We start from the raw sequence: 23991 nt of genomic DNA, 5'->3' as shown, positions 1-23991 counted from the left end.
CTTGGGGTAATTTGTTACCTTTGGCTCTGTTCGGGGTAGTTGAAGCTGTTGGGAGGAGAAGGAGAAGAATCCTCTTCATTACAAACCTGAGAAATACTCACTGTTTGCTGCAAAAGGGTTTTGATGAGTTATTAATAGTTTAAAACAAAAGCTTGGAAGAATAGGGGTGCATGAACTTGTTCTGCTTAATTTTCAGCCCATTCAAATACAAGTGTTACAAGGTTCGACTTGGGAAGGGTAACAGGGAAGGAAAAATCAGTAGCTGTAGAGAATTCAGCAATGAAACTGGTTGGAGGAAGAAAAAATATAATAGTGAGTGGCAGAAGGCAGGCAGGAAGGAAAGAGAAAAACTGTAATGAAAAATAGCAGTGTATTATATGTATTATATATACCTCTTTGTGCACAAATGTTCCATATAATTACATGTCACTTGTAACCGTCTCTGAGAAGTATGGGAAAGTTTTATTCTGTTATTTCCCTATAGGATAGGTTTCATTTTAGCTGGGGAGGCACTTGGTTTACTTTTTTGAAAACAGAAATGTGGTTTTAAGGGGGAGGAAGGTACAGGAAGGGTTAAAGCGGTAGGGAAAACTTCAGGGATGAAAAATTACTTAATTAAGACCCAGATGTCTGAGAGATTTGCAAGCCTCTGCTTCTTACATAGTTTTGCTAATTTCCTTCCTTATCTCTGGCTTTCCCTTTCTCCTTGTTCCAGAAAACTCTTTAAATTTGGATACTCTCATGCACCTTTTTGCTGGCAGATCTTCATGGAGGGAAGATGCTAATGATATTATGGTTAAGTAATAGACACAGTCGTTACAGAGGCAGAATGCAGATTAGCCTTTCTGTTCAACTCATCCACTGGAAAAATGCCATGTACTTTGGTATATTTTACATGTTAGGAAGCAGCTCAGGTTGCTAAAGGTGTAGTGCTGGCCTCCAGGAAAGCAAGGCTCAAGTCCTTGCTCTGTTTCTTATTTTTTCTGTGCAAACCAAGAGAAGTTACTTAACCTCACTTTACCGTCTTTTAACTTGCGCTGTTATGTTGTACAGGTGATGCGGCTGTATTGAGATTTAAATCACCACGCTTTCCTGACTATTTCTGGCAAGGCTGCCCACCTGCGGGCTTCCCCATTGAGAAGCTGTTGCCAGCGGCCCATGTGAGGAGGGGGTAGCGGGGACACGCTTCCAGCTGTATAGCAACTGCAAGCTGCTGCTTATGCAGCAGGACGCTGGAACTGACATATGTCAGGGGACTCTGGAAGCTTAAGTCACCCTGGTATGTTACAAGCTTAGGGATTTCTAGCATTAAAACACAAAAAGATACTAGGCAAAAGCATTTTTGTTTGCTTTCTGTTTAGATTTTTGACCAGTAACCTCAGAGGAGGACTGTAAAAGGACCATAAACCCAGCTGCTGCTGAAAAATTACTTCATTTTCCTCCTCATCTATATTTGCAAGTTCTTCTTTTTAATTGGGTGGTGTTATATCTGAAGGCACTACTGAACCTGTGTGTTCTAAGACTGGAAAATAATTTAATTCAGTCTCTGATTATTTTTAATCAGCACAGATATAAATGCAGTCTAAAGACCTCTGTAAGTGTGATGCAGTCCCACAGAACTAGAAACAGAACACAAACTAAAAGAGTTGGAACAGAAATTATATCTGTACATAGCTCTCAAAAAGTATGTGCAGCTTTTCTTTTGTCTCTCATCGAAGAACATAAAAACCAAGGTTATCATAGAATTGTAGAATGGTTTGGGTTGGGAGGGACATTAAAGATCATCTGGTTCCAACTGCCCTGCCATGAGCATAGTCACCTTACACTAGACCAGGTTGCTCAAAGCCCCGTCCAGCCTGGCCTTGAACTATTCCAGGGATGGGCCATCCACAGCTTCTCTGGGCAACTGCTCCAGTGCATCACCACCCTCATAGGGTGTAATTGCTTCCTTATGTCTAATCTAAATCTACCCTCTTTCAGTTATCTGGCATTCAACAGAGTATGACCGTGTGCTTTTTCCGAGTTGCCCGCCACCTTCAGAAATCTTGCATCAAAGACAAGCGATGACTTTGCTATCTAACTAGCCCTAAGTTGGTTCTTCAGTCTACAGATTTTGCATTTTAACAGGCTTTGGTCGTTTGAATATTGAAGCTTTGTGCTCAAGTTCACAGGAGGCAGCAGAAATGGAAAATATCACTGATCAGATCATAGCTTAGGTCTCCAGAAAGTCCACCATTTATACTAGCTGCTCTCCTGCTGTTATATTCCTTCCTTGGAAGGAAATAGAAAAAAGGCATCTAGTAATGTCATACAGAAATGCAAAGAATGGAAAAATAGTCCATAAGATTTTGTGAACTGTTGATTAAAGCTGGGAAATAGTTACCTCCGCTTTTGAAGGGTACTTCACCTCATCACTCACAAACACAGAAATTAAACACCTTGAGTTTACTTAATGACATCTTTCTGGCCTGGTTGAATAGAAAGTTGTATTCAAAAAGCTTCAGCTATACTTTCCACAACTTAAAACCCTTTAGCACCAGTCTCTTCGTTAACAAGCACCTTGATATATACCCAAGGAAGAAGCATTTCTCTTTCTAGCATTTGTGTAAGAGGAGAATACTGTGGATGCATTTTGAAGAGGACAAATTTGGATACATACAGACGCGTTAATGTAATTCCCCAGTATCAGGCTGAGAAGACTACCAGAGCTGGGAAAGGAGCCCAGCTACTCCAAAGCGCAGTCTGGAGTAACCATAATATCAGCTTGGCATGTGGGTCAGTCCCTGTTAGCTGCCTAGGACACATGCCAGAAGCTGGATGCTCTCGTCCATTGAACAGCCTCGTAGCGGTCACTACGTCCCGGTGTGTGCCTCGGCACTGTGTGCCTGTCTGGATTTGGCTCTTTTATTTGCAATGTCTCTGTCTTCCCTCCCCAGCTAGCAAAAAATTCACAGGAGCCATATTCTCACAGGACACAAAATGAATGAGACTTCCAGGTCACATTCAATTAACCTGAAAGATGTCTACTGCAGTTTCTTCTTGCCTGCTGCCACACCAGCAGGACATGGGTCTCCCTGTCTTCCACATTATGTCTCCGAGCCCCAGACAGAATATCCTGCAGTATTTCAAATGGCACCAAATACTTGAGTTTAGACAACTGAATCTCTTCCTTAGTCTCTTCTCTGCAGTTACATAGGTCTGCGTTGTGTTTAAGCACTTGCAGTGGGAGTTGTGGTCTGTACATCTGGTACCATACATGAGGCTCACCAGAACTTCTGAGAACTTGGATCAGTTTTAATAATTTGCAGACCCCCAGGTAAAGCTGCTCTAACTATAACAAAGTCTCAGCTTCTGTCATTGCAAATCCATTGTCTTACCACTAGTCTTTTTAATGCAGCATTTCCAGCTAGGCTTGTCAGAGAATTTTCTCTCTTTCTTAGAACGTAAACTTTCTCATAAGTGTCCGTGTCCCGTGGCACTGATTTGATGAAATGCTGCTGTAAGTTTCATTTTGTCTCCAACTGTGCAAATGACTGCTGAGGAGTAGTTAGGTGTTGTAGCCCAAGCTCAGTGGAACACTAAAGGCTGTAGTTTAGTAGTCACTTTGCTCCATTCTGTGCTCTTGCACAAATCTTTGCGAATCTACGTAAGTAATAAGTGCACAGGCTTCCAGGGACCATGCACGTTTGCCATTTCGAGCTTGTGCTAAATGCTCACCAGTGCTGTGTTTTTGGTGCCTCACGTTTTACCAGAATGGCAGCGTAAAGGTTATCAACTTCTCCCCGAAGTCAAAAAAAGTGTGTGTGAGAAAATACCACTGGTAATGTTTATCCAGAATGTAAAAACATGGTATCAGAATAATTCATATTTTTCTTGGATTCTGACCAAAATGGAGCTGTCAACGAAAGTGAATAGGGTTAGAAGGGAAGAAGGCTATGAAAAAAATTAGAAGCCCTTTTGTTTTCCTTTCCGGAATACTGTTGTAAGAAAGAGTCATCATAGGCATATTTGTAAATTCTGTGAGCTACTCAAAACTACCAAACTTTCACCGCACAAAACACATATCACATTTAAAATTCTCAATGCTAAGAACTTTAAGAAGATCCCTGTGATTAACGTATACCTTCTGGCTTCCTTTGTAGGTAAGTTTGGAGATGAATTGAACAATAGCTCTTTTAGGAATCTGGAAATGCAAAAGAAAACATCTGCTTTTTCTGAAGCTCCTTCTGTAAAAGCAAATAAGAATCCTTTCATTTTCACTGCATTGTTCTCTTTCCTTCAGAAAAAAATCTGTGAATTGCATATTATTATCTCAGTTGTCTAGATAAGGAGATTGAAGAAGAGATTTAGAGGCAAATTATGTAGAGTCACTGCATAAGTGCACAGAGGATAATGAAAGAGACCTCTGCTGATTGTTGCGTCCATCAAGAAGATAATTTTGCTAGAAGAGTCATTGAAAGATTCCAGTTGATTGAAAAGATCTGGTCAGTGCAATGGACCAGGCACTGCATGGTTGGAGCCCAGGAAATTCTGTTCCCATCCCAAATACATCTTCCTAGATAAATTGCCCATAAAATTCTCAAGCCAATAGTTTCCATTATTTCGTGGAGAAAGCCCAGCACAGACAACCTTAGTAGTTCAGATTTTGGCTGTATTGTAGAATAGTCAGGCAATAAATAGAAAGGAATGATCAGGTACCAAAAAGGTGGTGAGCTGGCATGGTTTTCATGAAATTAGGTCTTATTGTCTGATAAATATGGATTTACACATTTTCCTTCCAAGGTTATGGAAATAACTTCTTCACAGTACCTTAGAGAAAGAATCTCAATGTGTGCCAGGAATTTACATCCAGCTGTGGACAGTGATCCCACAAGACCAGCTTTGTAAAGAAGAAGAGCAATATTTGCCTTCCATGCTAGATAGACCTGTTACTTAGCTGATGCAGTCTGAATGATTCTCCCATCAAAAATGCTCTTGAGTTTCCAAACACATTGGTTTAAAATGCACTCAGAGGAGAACAAGTACTTTTTATTAATTTTGGAAACTTTCCACTGCATAAACAACATGAAATTCAGTTGGTTCATTCTTTGTGCCAACTTCAAGTTGAGCTTTCTCTTTGCCAGACTTCTGTCCCAATCTGAATGCTGCAGTAAGCTTGTATCTTTTTTGTTAGATTGCTCGGATGAGTGGTCTCACTGATTTGTGTATCTATGTGCGTGTGCTTCAGAGTACAGTAGGATTGTGGTCTTACAGTGCCAGTTGCCTCCGCTGGAGACTTGGACTGATCTGTGCCACCTTTCTCTTAATCCATCAGGGGGAATCACAGAATCATAGAATGGTTGGGGTTGGAAAGGACCTCTGGAGATCACCTAGTCCAACCCACCTGCTAAAGCACGTTCACCTAGAGCAGATGGCACAGGAATGTGTCCAGGCGGGTTTTGAATGTCTCCAGAGAAGGAGACTCCACAACCTCTCTGGGCAGCCTGTTCCAGTGTTCTGGCACCCTCAAAGTAAAGAACTTTCTCCTCATATTCAAATGGAACCTTCTCAGTTTACCACGAGTCTTGCAGCGTGGGTGCTGGGCCAGAGTACTGTGAGTTCACGTTGGCTTCTGGGGATGTTCAGGGCTTGTCAACACTCAGGTCAATGGCAAATGCTGGAAAAAATTTTATTCCATTCGCAGAGCGGTGTCTCTTCCTCCATATTCCAGCAACCAATACAGGTTCCTGTCTTAGATTCCAGTTTAGGAAACCACTTAGGCACATATGTAGCTTTGCCACCTTGAATTCTTCTCTATTTAGGAAAAGGATGTGTATGTGAAAAACGTTTTGGAAGGCTTCCTTGCAGATGTGTTTTGCTATTTTCATCGATCCCACATACGGGAGCTCAGCTTTGTAAGTGCAAGGCAGTTTAGGTGCAAGTAGAAGAATCGAGTTCCAGGACTGTTACAAAAGACATAAAGGAAGGAAAGGTGAATGCAAAAATAAATAAATAAATAGAAAATAAAGTAATATAAAATACCTGATGCTTCAACATGTGCTTTCGGTTGGTCCCGCTATGAGCAAGGGAAAAATCAAACAACAAAATAGCAAAAAAGGAAGCACACTGTTGGACATCATTTAAATCAATGTCAGGAAACACCCCTGAATTTTTATTCAGATTATCTCAAAAGACGGCAGAAAAATGGCCTTTTTCAGGTAGTGTTCGACAAATTGCCAAAAAAAATATGTCATCTGTTACCGTATCTGTCATATTAAGGGTCTGATCTTGAAAAGGGCAAATTTGCTTTTCCTGACCAGAGTTAGTCTAGGTGTGGCTAGAATGGAAAATTATTTTTTCAATAGGCTAATCATAAGGGCAAAAGTTAGATACAGTGTCACAGACACCAGTGTCTTAAATTCAGGTGAGGAACAGGTAGCTGGAAAATGTGAATTGCCCAATCTGAAATGCTAACCTCAATCATTTAGATAGAAAAGCTCTCCTGGTCAAGATTTTTCTTCCTAAGAAACAGAAGGTCTGTTGTATAACAGGTTGCCACGCGTATTTTTTTTTATTTTAGTGGTGATTTTTTGCTGGGATTTTTCTTCTTTTTCTTTTTTTTTTTTTTTAATAAGCCAAGACAACACTTGGCACTTTTTCTGATTTCAGACTCGGTTTAGATCATTGTACAACTTCATCAAAAAACATGGCAAAATCAGGCCCCTTAATATGTTTCATTAGAAACAGCTTTCAAGGGATTACTCTCTCTTTCCTCCTTCCCTTCCTCCCCTCAGGATGCAGAGTGATTGTCTAACAGTACTTAGCTGTATTTATTTTTAATTGCCATGCAGTTTTTATTTAATTAATTTGCAGATATATTGGCACAGTGTGTGCACAGGATGGCTAGTGGTCTGCTTTAAAATTATATGGATATGCCAAACCTTTGCCTGGGCATACACTGCTTTCCTGCAGCCCAGCTGAGATGCATACTTCACAGTAAAGCCAGATCATTTCTTTGCAACAGGCTTTATTAATCCTAATCTTTTGGTAGCCAGCGCACTGAGTATGCACAGGCACCGCAGAGATCCTTCCTGGATGCGGATGTGTCAGTGTGGTAGTTTGTGCCTCTAAGGCTGCGCATTTTTTCATGCTTTCGGGAATGAGTCTCAGAACCCCAGTGGAACCAAAGGAGCTGAAATCAGAGTGTATTTCAGAGCAATAGGGCAAAGCGAAAAACGGGGGAAACCCAAACTTTTTCTTCTCTTTCATTCAGCAGGACAGATGAAGGAATGGCTTCGGCTGAGCATGAGGATGAGAATAGATTCATCGCTGCACAACTCCAGCAGACTTTGGCTGGCCTGGATGAACATTTAGAAGGTAGGGAAGTGTGTTATCTCTGTTGTACAAAAGAGAGAGTCATAGACAGGAGATGCAGAATCAAACTGGGCTCTGAGACACTTGCGCATTTGTCACAAAGGTCACTGGGAGCAACTCATGGGTCTAAGACAAAATGTGGTCCACCCAAAGTGGCTGCTCTCCCTTTGCCTCTGGTGCAGTTTCTCGTTACCAGCTCGCACTGAATATTTTTCAAGCTGCTTATCAGATTGTCATAGTATTTCAGTGTCTGCTGCCAAAAAGAGATGAACAGCAGTTTATGGACACATTTTATGGGCCAAATTTGTATACTTTCTTTGACTTCAGTGAAGTTAAATCAGTTGTGAATTTAGCTCTGTGTTTAATGAACAATGCCTCTGTTTTGTATTTTATCATAACAAAGTAGAGGGCAGGGGGATGTTTTTGTACCCAGTGCTTCCTCTGCATTAGCAGTTGTATTAGTTAAAATTTGAAAACATGAAAAGAAAGGGTGGGAAGAGGTAAAATGTCCTATTGTGCTCCTCCTTTTCTACAGTGAATAAAAATGTTTCTCTATTAATGGTTTGTAACCAAATGATGTTGAATACTTTTTTAAAACTTCCCATCTTTATTTCAGTACTTCTGCAGTGGACTTGATTATGATTTAAATTCTGTGAATTCTCTAACACTGCAATTTCTTAGTTTCTGTGTTGTAACCCTTGATTTATACCAGCAAATTTGAGAGGAAAGTTAAGCTTCTTGCACAATGAGACTTCTAGAGTCACTGGTAATGAAGGGTGAGAAGAATGGAGAAAAAATACAAGTACTGTTTCTTTGTTTGCTTGCTCAAGGAAATCCTTCAGATGGGCTGTTAGTAATAACTAGGTCTGGGAAACATAATTTGGAGTCGCTCAGTGTTTCTCAGAAATGTGTCTCCTTTGGAGTCATGTGGTGAAATGTTTATCACTGAGAGAACTTAGTCAAAGATAAGGTATGAACAATAGATTAAATTCTGCTTTCAGCTGCATTTGTATGTTTCCCACTGGCTGAAGCAGGAGGACTGCAGGAATATTTGGCTGGTCCTAATCAGCAACCAGACAATAAAAAGGACCCAGATCTCTCCTTTTTTGCAATAAAGGCATAAATATATTCCTGTTAGTTCTCGTTTAACTGAAATATCTGATCCACTTAAGCTTGTCCTGCCTGTTTGTGTAATTTGAAGTCATATCACCTAAATACTGCCTATATGTAACATTGCATGTGTATTTTGCAGCAGTGGATAGTATAAGTAACTCTGACTCCGGGTACATCAATGAAGTGTTGAGCCCACACATAAGAAAAGTTGAGTCTGCTGAAGATGTTACCGTTTCTGTTCCAGTAACAGTCATAGATGATGCTCCAGAAGTTGGCACCTCAATCTCAGCTGGAAATCATGAGACAGAGACAAGGGTTTCACGAAATATCTCAGCTGATTCTGTTAATGCAAGTAACTTTACAAATAAAAACAACAATGCAGGTTCCTTCGATAAAGGACACACAGATGGGGAGGCTATATGCATATCCAAGGACCTAATTCATCAGCAACCATCAGAAAGTGAATTCAGTCACTTGCCTGTGGAACAGAGGAGAGATATGTTTGAATCTCTCACATGCTCCTTCGAAAAAAGAAGTGAGAAGAACTTACGACTGGAACCGCCCCCCAAACATGGCGTAAAGTCTGAGGAATGTAAATCTAAGCTGTTTCCATCTCACTCCAAGGCCACAGCTGAAATCAGTACAGCAAAAGAGAAGATAAATCCATTTAATGAATGTAATAACAGGGAAAGATCTCTGAAAAAAAGTAAATCAGAATTAGAAATCAAATGGCCACCAGCAAAAAAAATTGAAGTAGAAGTCCCATCAACACCCACATGGTGTCATCGTGCCCAGAATTTGGGAACAAACTATGAACCTAAAATGGGTTTGACAACCTTTAAAGTTGTCCCTCCCAAACCTGAACTAAAACATTTTGACAGAGGAGTTTCCCTCTCCACTGGTGCCATTAAGATAGACGAACTAGGCAACCTCATAGGTCCAAACACATGTGTCAGTAAGCACATACCAGGTACCTCTATTGGTGAAAGTGAGGAAATTCATCTTGGGAAAGTAAAGGCATTCTGGAGATCAAGTTCTATGGAAAAGCAAAGCGATGACTCTGCTGAGCATCTTCCTAAGAAGTCAGCAGTCACCACAAACTCAAAGCCCTTTGCTGTAAAACATGAACACAGAACTGTCTGTCTTGCTGCTCCGAAACCTGCAGCACCACAAACTGTTACTACCCAGGTACCCGAAAGACAGTCTGAGAATGAAAGGACCAAACCACCTCTTCCAGTTACACAGTCTCAGGTGACAGTCTCAGTGGCCCCCACCGTTAATAAGGACAAGCAGGAGCTTCCATTTCTAAAGCCACACAGGAGAACTTCAAGTCAGTATGTTGCCTCTGCCATTGCAAGACACATCAACATGAGTAACTTTAAGTCTGACTCTATGGAATATCATGAGAAAGATGAAAATAAGCAAGAGACAGGAGGGGTTAAAACTGAAGCAGAAGTTTCACCAAAAAGATGTATTATTGTGGCCAAATATAGCCCTGTGGAAACAGAATCAGCAGAAACAAGAGAAACACTTTCAAGGATTTTTACTTGTAGTCAAAACGCATCCCACAGGTTTATACCTGGTGATAATTCTGGCATGGAAAACAAAGTAGTTAACATCAGGGCGCCAAATCAAGCAACTCCTGTGAGTTTCTATAAAAAGAATGCTAGTGTCCCACTTACCAAATCCTCTTCAAAGGATAACAACAGCCTGGAAGATCATGGTTTAAACAGCAAACCAGGTGTAGCAGAGAAAAAGATGCATCTTTTGTTTGACCAGAAATGTGAGACTTTGATCCATAGTAACGCAACCTCACCTCTCAAGTCTCCTGATCTCCAAGGAGTCCTGCCCTTGTTCAGCTCATCTTCACGAGCCACTAAGTGGCCTCCTGCTAACAATGTACAAGTTGGTTCCCTTAAAGCTTCACCTGAACTAAATGCAGAGTCAGAACAGGAAGAGAAACCTGATGATTTGGATACTAATGCTGTCACTGAACTGGATGTTAATGTGCAGACCAATATCTTCGGACCAAAGAAGAAGTTCAAACCTGTTGTCCAAAAACCAATTCCAAAAGACACATCACTGCACAGTGCCCTAATGGAAGCCATTCAAACAGCAGGGGGAAAGGAGAAACTCAGAAAGGTAAAGTGGAGCCTCTTTTTTAGCCTGTATTCACCCTGTCAGACACCAGAGGTTTTGTAACAGGTACAGTTGCTGGTGAGCTGCAGTACACAAGGCATTTGAAAAATTTATAATGGCAAAATACAGACTGAGCCACTGGTTACTCTGCACATCGTGTACATTATGCAACACCATTGCTGCTGCACTAGCTAGAAGAGGCAGAGGGTGCAGAGAAACAGCAAAAAGGAGAGGCAATATAGGGTAGCCTAAGAGCATTTCTGTATGTTATGTAAAAACAGGAACACACAGCATGGAGAAAACTTGCAAATACCGACAATGAAAGAAAACTGCATTTTATATTAGTGGGTGATACTAGTTTGCCACTGACTTCATGCTCAGGGGGTATGGGACTGCATCTGTAAGTACAGCATTACTGTCTACACATAGTCTCCTGGTCAGTGTAAGGGCTGTAAAAGCAGGCCTGAAAGAAGACGGACTCATTAGTGTCCATAGGCTGCATTGTGGTAGAAGTGCCCAAAGTATTTTTAATAGTGTTTCCAAAGTGCCTCTAAGTAAATATCTAATAACAATGTGAGGTTTATTCTTTTCATATTCTAGGTTTCAGACAGTGCACTAAATGGCAATCACAGGAAACCCTCATATACTGAGCCAGAGAATGAGCGCTCAGCCCTACTAGCAGCAATTAGAGGCCACAGTGGCACGTCGAAGCTGAAAAAGGTAAGAAATCAAGATGATAAGTGAACTTTTAAGCACAGTCTGTTCCTACTGGGTGTTTTGAATAAACCCAGATATGCCACAAACTAAATGTTGTGCCGTAAAGCAAGAAGTTGAGGGGGAAATAATACGACACACAAGACCAGATCTGATTTATGCAGCTAGCATGGTGGTTCCGATCCTATCCTCTGCTATAAAACTTAACGCTTTCAAATGGTGTGCATTTAGCTGAGAAAGAAGCACATAGAAATCCAAGCAAATTACAGGGAGTGTACATAGAAGACATCAAATGTTCATTATTTTCACATTTAGATGGGGCTTTTTTGTGCTTTAGGAGTATGCAGGTAGATTAATATATTTGCGTTACCTACCGTATGCATCCAATCCCAGTTACCTGAAAACCCGCTAGGACTTCTTCGTGCCTGCTGTTTGTCTGTTAACGTAAGCCGCTGCATGCAAGTTGTATGCAACTAATTGGTGTTGGTGGGACATCAACTTTCACCACAGCAGGATGATTCCTTCTGTCTGAAAGTTTCACCTCATCATTAAAGCACCTCTTATTCCTAATAGCCAAAAGCTGCATTGTTCTAGCCTTAGTTTTCATTCAGTTCACTAATCCAGCCAAAGATGTGTATTTGGCAAGGGGGGTCCCATTTCCCTCATGACTCAGGCCATTAGCACAGAGCCAGATAGCTGCCATTAGATAGAAAGAATCTTTTGCCTGTGTTAGGCAATTACTTCATCCCTCAAATATCTTCCAGCCCTTGCTGCAGGTAGGGTACAGCTTCCTCTGAGCCTGAGAGCAGGACAGGCTGGGCAGCAACCATCTTCACACATACTTACCTGCATTCTGCATTCATTGGGAATAAATGTAAATTTGTGTAAAGGAGGCTCTGACAATGAAGTGGTGGTGTATTATCACAGAGACTTTTTGGAATACCTTCCTGCAGCAGAGAAGCTTTTGCTATCATTTTAAAGGAAGTTGCCTAGAAACCGTACGCTTCTTTTTCACACGATGTCACCTGTGCTAGTTAAAGCACCATGTTTGTATGTGTGCTGGGTGAGATATAGACGTTTATGATGAAAGGTCTGTCCCTTTCCCATTATCTCAAATGTTCATGTGTTATCTGACATGACATTATTCCCATGTATTGTGTTTGTGCAGTGAAGGAATAGAATATAGGAGCTCTCTGAATGTGGATTATTTAATGGGAGATGAATCCTTTCATTTTTCACTAGGCAAGTTTTGTGCCTCAGTTTCTCTGAGAAAGGCACACTAATGCATCTGCTTGAAAACCTCCTGTTTGGCACATGATAGTGAATTTCCTAATAATCACCAAATCATTGTAATTACCAAGAATTTATCGTGATTCTTACTAGTAATGTTAAAAGCAATAATATTTGTTGAGACAGTTGATGGAAAAGCTAGCTAGTCTGAAAGCTTGCCTCTTCCCTCTGCATTCATTTTAAGTAGGACAAGTTTTCAAGTTGGTAATTCGTGCAGAAATTTTAGTTTCAGAAATTCCACAGAAACATGCTTGGAAAAGCGATCAGTTGATTTTGTTCTCAGCGTTTTCACGTAGTTCTCTGTGGCCCTGGCTTTTTATTATTATTTTTTTAGTATGGCTGGAGACTTCAGGTTTAACAAGATTTTTTTCAATGAAGCCATGTCTGAGAGCTCAGATCTAGAAGAGCCTCCCTGTCATCTGAGATTATTTCTGTGCAGCCCAGACCGCAAAAAAGTAACAAGATTCCTGCATGGCTACTGCAGCCTTAATATGTCTTCCTGATTCCAAAACCCTTGTGGTTGTTTCCAAGTGAATACCAAGTCCAACTCTCTTTCTTACCTTACATGCCAAGAAGAGTTACAGGATGCTGGAGCTCACAGTAAAAAAGATTGAGTTTCTGAGACAGAGTCAATGCCAAATCCTTGATGCTGGTAATCAGCCCAGCTGAGTGATGTGAGTGAGTAGTAACAGATGTTCAACCCCATGAGCAAACAAAAGTTCTATGTGTTTTGCATCATTCAAGCAAAGTGAAAACAGGGTACTGAAAGTGCATCAAATGTCAAATAATTACAGTTTAGTCATGCTCGATATTAATCACCTCCTTTCAATTGCATCATGAGCAGATCTCCTCATTGGCCTCTGAAGAGCTGCAGAGTTTTAGGAATGCAGAACTGTCCATGCAGAAGGCCGAAGACCCTCAAGAAGAGCAGCTTTGTATCCCACCGGCCCCCGCCCAGCCACCACCACCACCTCCCACTCAGCTGTCAGCAGCAGCTCCTAAACCTTCTGCCACGGCTACAGGTAACCCTGTGGAGGCAAGGCAAGCCCTAATGGAGGCCATTCGCTCTGGCGCTGGAGCAGCAAAGTTAAAAAAGGTAAATGTACTATAATTTTTTATTGTGGGTGAAACAACCTAAGTTTGCTGTGCTTCAAGAGCCATTTATGATCTGTTCTAGCCACACATTTCTTTCTGCCATCAGAAGGTACATGCACCGTTTCCTCTAACTGCATCAAAGACCAGGAGTATATTTCAAACCTTTGAACAGCTATTAAAGCGTAATATTAAGACTAAAACATGCCTGTGCATATATGCAAGCATATGAATAGTTAATGCGTAGGGTTTTTTTATGAGAACATCAAGAGCATGAATAGAATTTCAGAAAGCATTTTCATGCCCTTTTCATTCTTGTGAATCTGAGATAATACTGTATGTCCTTTAGACAAGGTGAGCCTAAGAAAGGTCAGATGTGAGACCCTGAAGCAAATTTAGAGATAAGTATTCTCTCCTAATTTCAGTAGTATGTCCTAGACCTTGATTCCCAACACTTAAACCTTTGTTGCACATGTTGAGAGCTGTCAGTACAACTATGGGGTCATTTTAGTGTCTGTCTGAACTTTATTAATCGGATGGTGTGTGTTTCACTTCTGCGGTCAGCTATGGGTTAGTCAGCTTCCAGATGGCTAAATGCTCAGTTCCAGGTGTGATTTTTGGAGTAAGTTCACTTATCTCTTTGATCAAAATTTGTTCTTCCAAACCTCGAGTTATCCTGTATTTCTCGGTGAAGAGAAGTGGATCAATTGACCTTAGTGGAGTCATCCCAATATTACCCTTCAGTATCCAAGAATAGACTTCAATCCAAGGACTTCAGGGAATGTACAAAAGCAGATGTCGTTTTCCCAACACATGATTTAGCTGTTGCCAACCATAAATGTGTAAATAGGCTTTAACCTTGCTTGTCCTTTTTAAAATAATTCAAAAAATACAATCAAATTTTAACATTTAAAAAGTAGCCCAAAAAATCCTGGTTCTGCTGAAACAGAAATTCCACAGAATCATACAACTGGCACAAACAAATCAGTGTTTCGGGGAACTTCACATCAGCATGCAAACAGAACTCTGAATGCGCAGTTATTTTGCATGTGAAAAATTACATCTGTGTTATGCATGCTATTATGAGGAGTGGCTGAGGTGACTTGTGTTGTTCAGCTTGGAAAAGAGAAGGCTGAGGGGTGACCTCATTGCAGTCTACACCTTCCTCAAGGGCCAGTGGTGGAGAGGGCAGTGCTGATCTCTCTCCTGTGATCAGCAATAGGACACGAGGCAATGAAATGAAGCTGCATCAGGGGCAGTTCAGATGGGACATTAAGAAAAAGGTTATTCACCAAGAGGGTGGTCAGTCACTAGAACAGGCTCCTCAGTGAATTGGTCATGGCACCAATCCTGTCGGAGTTCAAGGATGGTTTAGTTTTAGGTAGTCCTGCGGGGAGCAGGAGTTGGACTTGATGATCCTTATGGTTCCATTCCAATTTGCAATATTCTGTGATTCTAAGACTACGAATTATGAAGAAATAGTACACCAGATCAGGCCTTTATTTCCCCATTTCACCAGTTTACAGGAAAAAAGGGATTCGGACATTCAAGAATGCTTCGTACAGTTGTTTTCTAGATCCGTCCAAATTCTTTGTTCTTTCAACTGCATTACTCTTGCGGAAGTCTCTGAAGAGACCCATAGCTGTGCTCATTAAAACAAGTCTTTATCATATCCTTGGGGATTTATTTCGAAACAGTTGGATAGCCAGTGCAGACCATGAAATTAAGTTGGATGTACTGATGTATTCTGCGATATACTGATGTGTTCTGCTGAATGCTGTGCTTGTCTTCTTTCATTCTCAAGATGGAGTAATTTTTGGTAGTTCTGACATTGGTCTTTCATGAAAATAAAAGAGCAGTGTTTTGTCCAAGACAGAGTATGATTTTGTTATTATTGTACTGTCCTTCGTGATACTGGATATGCAAGCTAAGTCTTGTATATGCCAAAGACATCATATCACTGACATCCAAGATATCATGCCCTTGATCACTGGTAAAAGTAAAAACGTTGCCACGTTTCTGAAAGAGTTTCTATCCAGTGCGTATTAATCTCTCTCCTAGCTTGCTGAGTCAAATGAGAGATGAATTCTGATCCTTCCCTGCGGTTGGACAACTTGTGACAGCAAAAGTCGACTTGGTAGCGGAGAATATATGATAGCTGCATGTCACGGTTTTCTTCCTTTACAACTGAAGAACATGTCTCCAAGGAACACTGGGTTTTTGGTAGGGAGTGGCTGGCAAGTGATTTTGTGCCAGGGCAAAAGCAAACTTTTTTCTTTATTTTGCCTCTTCTGTCAAAGATCTCTGATGTCATGATTTGGAGGTGTGAGGACAGAGCCATTTTTTGCTTTACTTTCTAGAAGATTTTGGTTGCAACTGGACAGCAGAGTAGGTAGTTCAGTTCTGTAATTGTGTCTGTTTCTCTTCCATTGTCTTCTCAAAGTTTGCTGGAACAAGGGCTTCTGATGCTGAAGTCATTTATTTAGCTAATATTGTAGGGAACTGGGAAGAATCTGCATTGCTTAGTTATGTGTGACTCTGTTTGTGCTTATGTATGAGGGGTTATTTGCCATGGAAGTAGATCAAACAGGGCTGTCAGGGGAACCAAACATGAAAAGCAACCAATTGCCTAGATAAGGAGCATCCCAACAAACATTTGAGCTCTATTAATATCTGTGAAAAAGGAACTCCTCCACTCCACCCCTGATTACACAGCTGTTTGCTAAAGTCATGAACCGTAAGGTTAAAAGACCCACTGTGCAGGAAGGGAGGAGAGAGATTGCCACAGGCTGACCCTGCCTTGCTGAGAGTCAGGGTCTGCACCACACAGGCTGGAACTGGGTCACCCAAAACAAACCAGAGCAAAAATAGTTACCTGAGGGAAATGCCAAGTATAAGGAAGACCGTATGCACGTAGGTCTCCTGGCTGTTCTTTAATCCATTTCTTGTAGCACTGTGCCTGCTTTGGCAAATAAATCATACTTTGTTTTGAAGAAACGGCTCCTGTTTTATTGCACGCTGTTGCTGTCCACAGACTCCCAAAGGAAATTTCTTGTGGGTGCCAAGCCCAGTTGGGCCTGCTGATTAAAGTGCTTCATCCCCAGTGCAGTGCAGTTGAGAGACCTGCCAGAAAGTGGTTAGACTACAGATCCTACCCAAAGGGAACAGAGATGCAGACGTGTTATTGGAGAACTTACCAAACTGGAAAGGACCTGACAATGTGCAGGAAGTAACCTCTTTATTCAGTTTTCAAAACGGTCTGTCCGAGAACCAAAGTATAACAGCAAGTCAGAGAGATGGCGTCAAGCAAGGCCACCAAGTGGGATGCCTGACATAGTACCTTTGGTGGTTCATTGTCTTGAGAAATGAACGTGTCTCACTAGCGAAGAGCCTTCTACTCAGCCCTGCAGTCTGCCTCCAGTGCAAAGGAGAATCTAGGAAATAAACAGCTGATCTGAGACCAAATTTTGGCCAATTCTGGTGAGCAAAACTCAGGAGCTGTACCATTTGAACTTCTGGTGTTAAAAGTGAACTAGTGTTTTCCTTAAATTGAATCAAGTAATTTTTGTCACAATTTCACATACTTAGGATCTTTATGTTTAGTTTTAAAAAATTCTGTCTCAGCAAATGCAAACTAAGCTAGCTAGATTTCTGAAATTCTGTACATCATTGCATGTGTATTTTTGTGTCCGTGTAACTTGCCTTGGGATTTGCCATGATTATCTGCAGAAAAAAACATAACTACGCATGCAAATAACCCATTAGATGTCTAGCTGTAGGTATAGTTGCAGCACAAGCCCATGCAGGATTGAAAATCTTACCCAACAAGAAGAAGCTATGAAAGTTGCATTAGCTTCTATGCCATCTACTCGTTTTAGGTAGAGTTGTACCCAGGGATTTGGTAGAAGTATTGCAGGGGAATGTGCCTGCACAAGGTGGGGAAGGCAAGTTTTATATTTGAAGAACAGGCTTTTGCTCATGATAAAATGATTTCTTCAGACCTCTTTCTAATGGTATGTGCAAGAGAGGTTCTACAGATTTCACACGTTTTCCACTAAAGATTGGAGCTGTACCTAGAACAGCCTTCTCTGTTTACTTGCTGGGATTTTAAAAATTAATTTGGCTCCGTCACAGTATCCACAAGCGTTCGTGCCAGTGTTCGGCATTGACGTCTAGTCACATGAACTCTTGATACGTGTAGTATATCATTCAGTTGGCAATCAAAGGAGCCAGGTAAGGTAATTACTGCACCCATTACAATGAGTCCCTGGTATAAGCTGGGCTAATTTGAAGTCAGTTGCCAACAAGTAATGGATCGATCTGAATTATGGCACACTGAGTGTCTTCTAGGAAGCATGGCCTAGTTCCATACCTTTATGTCAAGCAGTGGACTATTCTTCCCATGTAATTAGAGATACATAATTGTGAATGATCATCAGTGTCTGTGGTTGCAATGACAGAGATTACAGGCTCAAAGCCACCGTGGATGTTGGCATCGGTCTGCTGGAATTGGGGCAGGAGGCCCACTGAAAGGTTGGCTGAACTTGATATGCAGGTAGTCAAATGAGCCTATAGACTGATTCTAGTTCCCATGCGCAGTGAGAGGCAGTCGTTTGCATGCCGTTACTCTATTCAAATCGAAAGATAAAATTTATTTTGAACTCTTCACGTTGTTAATAATTTGTACCATGACCTATTTTTCTCCCTAAGAATAAGGCTTCTGCCACGGATACTAAGGCCAAAATAGAAGGTTTAGACTTGATCAAATACACTATTCCTGTTTAGCTTTCGTGGTGACCTTAATGTATTATCTCCCTGATAGAATCAACCTCATTAACTTTGATTTTGGAAGAGCACCCTAGCATATGTATTTAAAATTGAGGATATGCTTAGATGACCTGAGGACTAGGAAGGAAGATGAGCATTTGTTTAAGTCTTTTCTGAATCAAAGCCTTTGGGAGTTTCCTTCATTTAATCAAGCAGCAAAGTACTCATCAATTGATTTTTACGACCAATGACAGCTAACCACCGATACTGAAGAGATTTTGACTGTCAGATATTGCATACTCACAGCCAGGGTTTCTGTTCGTTGAAGGAAGTTCACAGAAAAATACTTCACCTGTATTCAAGTATTCATGTAATTGCAACTGTAATACCTAAGGAGTGTGAGGAGTGGGTTTTTTAGGCAAGGAGAACACCTTTCATTAGACCAACTGATACAGCTAGAAGAAAAGCAGATAAGCTTTAAGTAGTCTCAAGGAGCTGATGAAGAGACCAAGCTTGAAAACAGCCCCACAGGAGAACGTTTGGTTAACAATGTCAACAGTTGGAGGTTTAAAAATACCTTGAATGATCATGTGCTTTTCTTTTCTGTAGGTCCCTCTGCTCGTTTGAATCATTTATAAAGAACAGGTAATTGGAAAATCTAACCCTGTATGCACCCATAATCATCATTCAAGGTCTGAAGTGGCAGAAAAACATCAAGAAGTTTAGTTTATTCTTTTGTCTACAAGCCAAAATAAGTTGTAGTTAATCTTGTGTGTGTTCCTGCATAATGGTTCTAAGGGGAAAATATGTTGCTCTGCTGTAAAGCTTCTGTGCCAAGGAATTGTGTTTTGCCTCTGAATATTTAAGGTTGCCAATAAACTATTCTTGTTGGCAGGTTAATAAGAATATAAACACTGCAGTACTGTGTTAATACTTAATTGTGTTTATGGGCAAAATTAAGAAACTTTGCTAGCTATCTGAAAAGTAATACTCATTTCAAGTCGTTAAAAATATTTAACTACTTCAAACTATTTACTTCTTATTTGATTTGGAAATGGGCTGTAAGTGATTAGGGTGAAAACAAACCAGAATAAAAATGTATAAAAAACTATTACAAGAAAAAAGTTACGGTACATTATGAAGGACCTAAATTGTCATATGCTGGAGACATTGGTTTTTAAAACCATATGAACTTTATATCTCTGGTGGAGCTCTGAGAAAGCAGGCAATCAATAATGAATGTGAGACGGTGTCTATTGAAAAGTTACTTACGGGATATGATGTATAGAATGCTAATGCACAGAGATATACTGAACCCTAGTAACATTCACGGCACTTTAAAAATATTGAGACACCTCAAAGGATCTCTATTTGCAACAGACTGTGAAGGTCATAAATGCGATTCAGAGTAGTGCATAGAGGTCTGGGATTTAGAATTCATTCCCGCGCTGCAGAATGAAGTGAAGCTGGTTTATATCAGTGACCAGGACTCTCGTCCTCTTGTTCAGGTCATGCGTAAGTTGGGCCTTTGTTTCCAATCCATGTGGGTGTCGAATGTTGTCTCATGAGTATTTATAGCAGCATCTTTTTCAAAAGTTAACTACTTCGGTAGCTGTTGTTGTACATATTTTGAAAATATTTCGCTAAATTGGTTAACTTAAAAAGGACAAATGAAAATGCTTTTTCACATTTCCTATATTGTAATGAAATTGAAGAAGTAGTTTGTACATTTACATTTTTATAATCACAGACCAGAGTGGTGGCAGATTCTTTTTTGAGCTGAAACTCAAAATGTATAGCTATGTAATGTTGAAAGTACAAGAATATTTAGCCATCTGCGTTTAATGTGACTATATATTACATATTGTAAAATATCGATGTCTGTTAGTGCCACAAATAAAAACAAAATCAAAACCTGACTCGGCTTGAAAGACTCTTTTTGCCAAATGTTCCCCATTTACAGAAAGAAGTTACAAGAGATGGACTTAAGCAAACCAGTACGCTGTGTTTGATATCTCATGTCTAGTCCAAAATGTCTCAAGCCAGGAAAGGGCTCACAACTAATAACCTGGAACACAGTAGAAATCACCAAGTAGAATCAAGATGTCAGAGTTACATACATTTTGGTAATAATGCAGTACTGCTAATGATCCGTTTCCTCTATAGGGAAGCTAATATATTCAGAAATAAGGTGTTCTGTCACACTGTAGGGAAAATAAGATCACGTTTGTCGACTGGTTAGCCTTCTTTTGCCTTAACAGTTTTCTCAGTATGCTTTAGATCAGAAAAAATAGCATTAAAAAATAGCATTTTAAAAATGCAGTCTCAGGAAAGGATTCAGTCACTCATAAGCTTCAATGCTTGTAGGTAGTCCCACCAGCAGAAAATACAGTTTCCTCGGTTAGGTGCTGTAAGACAATATTCGGTGCAGGTCTCCTCCGTCTTGTTCCTCGTGTTGCCTGAAGGCCCTGGGTCTGTAGCCCCTCCTTACTAACGCCTCTTTGGTGTAATAAGTTTTATGGGTACATACTTTTTAATGTAAGGGATCCAGAACTGGATTTTGAGATAATAAGACCCTCCAGGCTTTGTGATGCAAAGGTTCTGGGTCTGGGTGCTGGCACTGCATAGAACTCAAGTTTATAGAAGAGTTATTCACGGATAAACTTCTGAGTATCGAATTCTCATGGGTGAAAAACTGTAAAACTAAGAACAGCTGCAAGATGAGATGTCACCTTCACTGTGACAGCAAAAATATTACGAAAAATCCTGCTGGCTCAGTCGCAGCTCAAGCTAAAAATGGAGAAGAGGGAGTTCAGCTGTCTACAGTAGGAAGCGAGACTGGGTGTTCGTTCCCTTCTCTCATTGATGGCAGACGTGTGTGCTGTCACATTGTCATCCAGGTGCTGCTGATTTCCTGGTAGCAGTTTAATTTAACCCTAAATGAAGGTAACTTTTAATATAAACCTGTTTTTAATGAAGTCTAGTTATAGGTATGACCATCCATATAATAGCTTCCTATTAATGCTTTTAGCCGTCTTCATTTGGGAAGTAAACGTGTCAGTGTTTAGTGCACATCAGGCAAGCATTGTTGAAGCTCTTCACCCCATCATCCCCTCTTCTCCCATGCCTCAGGACTAGGGAACTGGGTTCCTACTGGATGAAATGAATTCGGGAGACGTGCTCCTGCACAAATCGGCATTCTGTCTGTGGAACCGCACTGGAGCTCGTCCTAAGTTAAAACAAAAACCCTGAAATGCGTCTGGTAAAGGCATCGTGTCCTTAGCACCGAGTATTTGCATCTATACATCTGCTTCTGCTGGTCCAGACTGCTTGCTAGTGCAGACACAGCCTATGTCTAGAAGTGGACGTGCTGCCCTGACATGACCTTTCAAGGCTCTTGTAGGTGGACAATCCGCAGGCTGGTTTCTTTTTTTGGAGGACTGAAAGAAGACCAGTGAGCTCCCGTTTTCCCCAGTGTATCTCTCAGCCCTAGATCTTCCCCACGTACTCTTACCTCAGGTCAGCCAGAGGAAGGAGTCTGAAACATGCCCAGTTCATCTGGTCCAAGTAAGATATTCAAATGAGGTCAAAAATGGCATCACCAGCTATATTGAGTGGAGAGCTTGGATTAGGTATCTTTATTCCTTGCACACTTACGAATCCATGTCCAGGGCTTAGAGAAATCTACTCTCATGTCTCAAATAAAATTTGCAGGTCTCTCTTCCCCTTTTTCCCAAGTTCATAGTAACATTTTTTTTTCTCTACTGAGCTCAGAGTGTTACTAAACCATAAAGCCAGCATTAAATCGCCCTGATTAGATATTTAATTTTAAATAATATTGGCTGTCTGCATGAGCTATTTGACTTACAGGACTTCATTATAGATTCTTTTTTTCTTGTACAGACAGCCTGCTAACGCTGGTCGTGCAAAGTATTGGACCAGACGACCTTTTGACGTGCACATCAATCTACAGAGTTTTGAACATGGCAGGATTCAACTTCCTCAGCTCATACAAGTGATTTGTGCAATTTATGCTACATTTGCCACAGCCAAAATTGGCATTTCATCAGTGTACGAAAAAAAGGAAGGGAATGAGAGATGCATTTATGAAACAATGGAAAATGCCATTCAATGCAGATAGTTTGTGGTGTTTTCCCTCTCCAGAAAAGAAAGAAGCAGTTCTGCCGTTCGGTGCTGCTTAGCATTAAACGGGTGGTTTAAGTTCAATGCAAAACTCTGCACAAATCCTGATTTGAGTAGGTTTGTCTGAGATGCTCATAAATGAGTTCTTCGTTGGTGCAATATGAAAAATAGTTGTCTTCTACAACCGCTAATTAGTAACGTGTACATATTTGGAGTATTTATTTGCGTGCACTGTTTCTCTACTTATCTCTAATCCTCTGTTGAGTTACATGTGCAATATGTGTACGAACGTGCTTTGCCGCTGAGACTTATGTTAAGATTTATGAGACTATTCCTGTTCTTACTCCATTTGTTGCTGTTGAGCACACACAATAAAATATGCTATAATCCTGCCATAACTGCCATAATGGTTGAATTTCCCCCCTTGCAGAAAATTGCTTTTGCAATGGCAGAGTTCCTTTTTTAAAGATAAAATGAAAAAAAAAAAAAAAATCCTGATTTTTCAGTAATGTTCACCTGGATTTGGTGCAACATTGTTCCCATCTGCTTTTCTTTTTTCTTTTTCTTTTTCTTTTTTTTTTTTGCTGAGTAGGGTGTGGAGTTTGATTCATTGCTGATGTCTTCATTTGGCTGGAGAAAGTTTCCATGTAGTTGAATTCCCAGGGTTGTTCATCGAGCTTTGCTAAGATGGATGCTCCTAAGAGGAAAAAGGTACTCTTGTTTTGTTGTTATTGTTACTAAATACTATTTAAGTGTTTGTTAAATGAATATAGTTTGGTTAAGTCCTAACAGGCTGCAAGACACTGCACAAGAAAATAAAAGTCACGCTCCCTTGTGTTTGTTTACTAATTTGAGGATGTTTTTGTCTTGTTTAAACAGTTTTCTGATTTGTCGCAATAGTGCAGACTCTAAAAAGAGAGATAAAATAGAAGTGCTTAACAGGACTATTGTGTTTTTCACACTTAAGGAGTTCAAGAACAAGCTCACTCCCATTGTCTGTTCTCTCCCATCGCTCACTCCGTATATATGGGAACATGCACACATGAGGCTCCTTCACCATTTCAGGAAGTCAGGAATAGTTAAAAAAGGATCTTTACCATGGGATCCTATTCCATTTTTAACAGTAGCTTTTTTTGTTCTGTAAAATAGGAACTTCCAGAAAGTCGAGAACTACGTTTTGCCACAGTCAAAACAGCTATACGCAGTCACTGCTGGAAGCAACGTCAAATCCAGCTCCAGATAACGCTGCCTTCAGACGATTTCTTTTCCTTTTGCTTTTTTTTCTTCTTTTTTGTCTACAGACTGATAAAAATTTACGTGCCATGTCTCTTTTCTGAGGTCATTATTGTGCTCGGAGCCCTGAAGGTTTCCCCTCTGAAC

At 40.6% G+C, this 23991-nt stretch overlaps 1 protein-coding gene across 1 annotated transcript in view; it reads left to right on the top strand.

Moving 5' to 3' along the window:
* The window catches only part of COBL (cordon-bleu WH2 repeat protein), a 29345-nt gene extending 6072 nt beyond the window's left edge, over positions 1-23273 (top strand). Inside the window, exons 2-6 of the mRNA XM_065627936.1 lie at positions 7253-7356; positions 8606-10608; positions 11206-11325; positions 13454-13705; positions 23204-23273. Coding sequence (XP_065484008.1) covers positions 7253-7356; positions 8606-10608; positions 11206-11325; positions 13454-13705; positions 23204-23266 — 2542 coding nt within the window. The 3' untranslated portion in view covers positions 23267-23273. The remainder of the gene's footprint in view (positions 1-7252; positions 7357-8605; positions 10609-11205; positions 11326-13453; positions 13706-23203) is intronic.
* Positions 23274-23991: the final 718 nt, after the last annotated feature.

The sequence above is a fragment of the Caloenas nicobarica genome, chromosome 2 (assembly GCF_036013445.1).
Source record: "Caloenas nicobarica isolate bCalNic1 chromosome 2, bCalNic1.hap1, whole genome shotgun sequence".
Classification (NCBI taxonomy): Eukaryota; Metazoa; Chordata; class Aves; order Columbiformes; family Columbidae; genus Caloenas; species Caloenas nicobarica.
The sequence above is the reverse complement of the archived record's forward strand: the minus strand, read 5'-3'. Positions and strand labels throughout refer to the sequence as shown.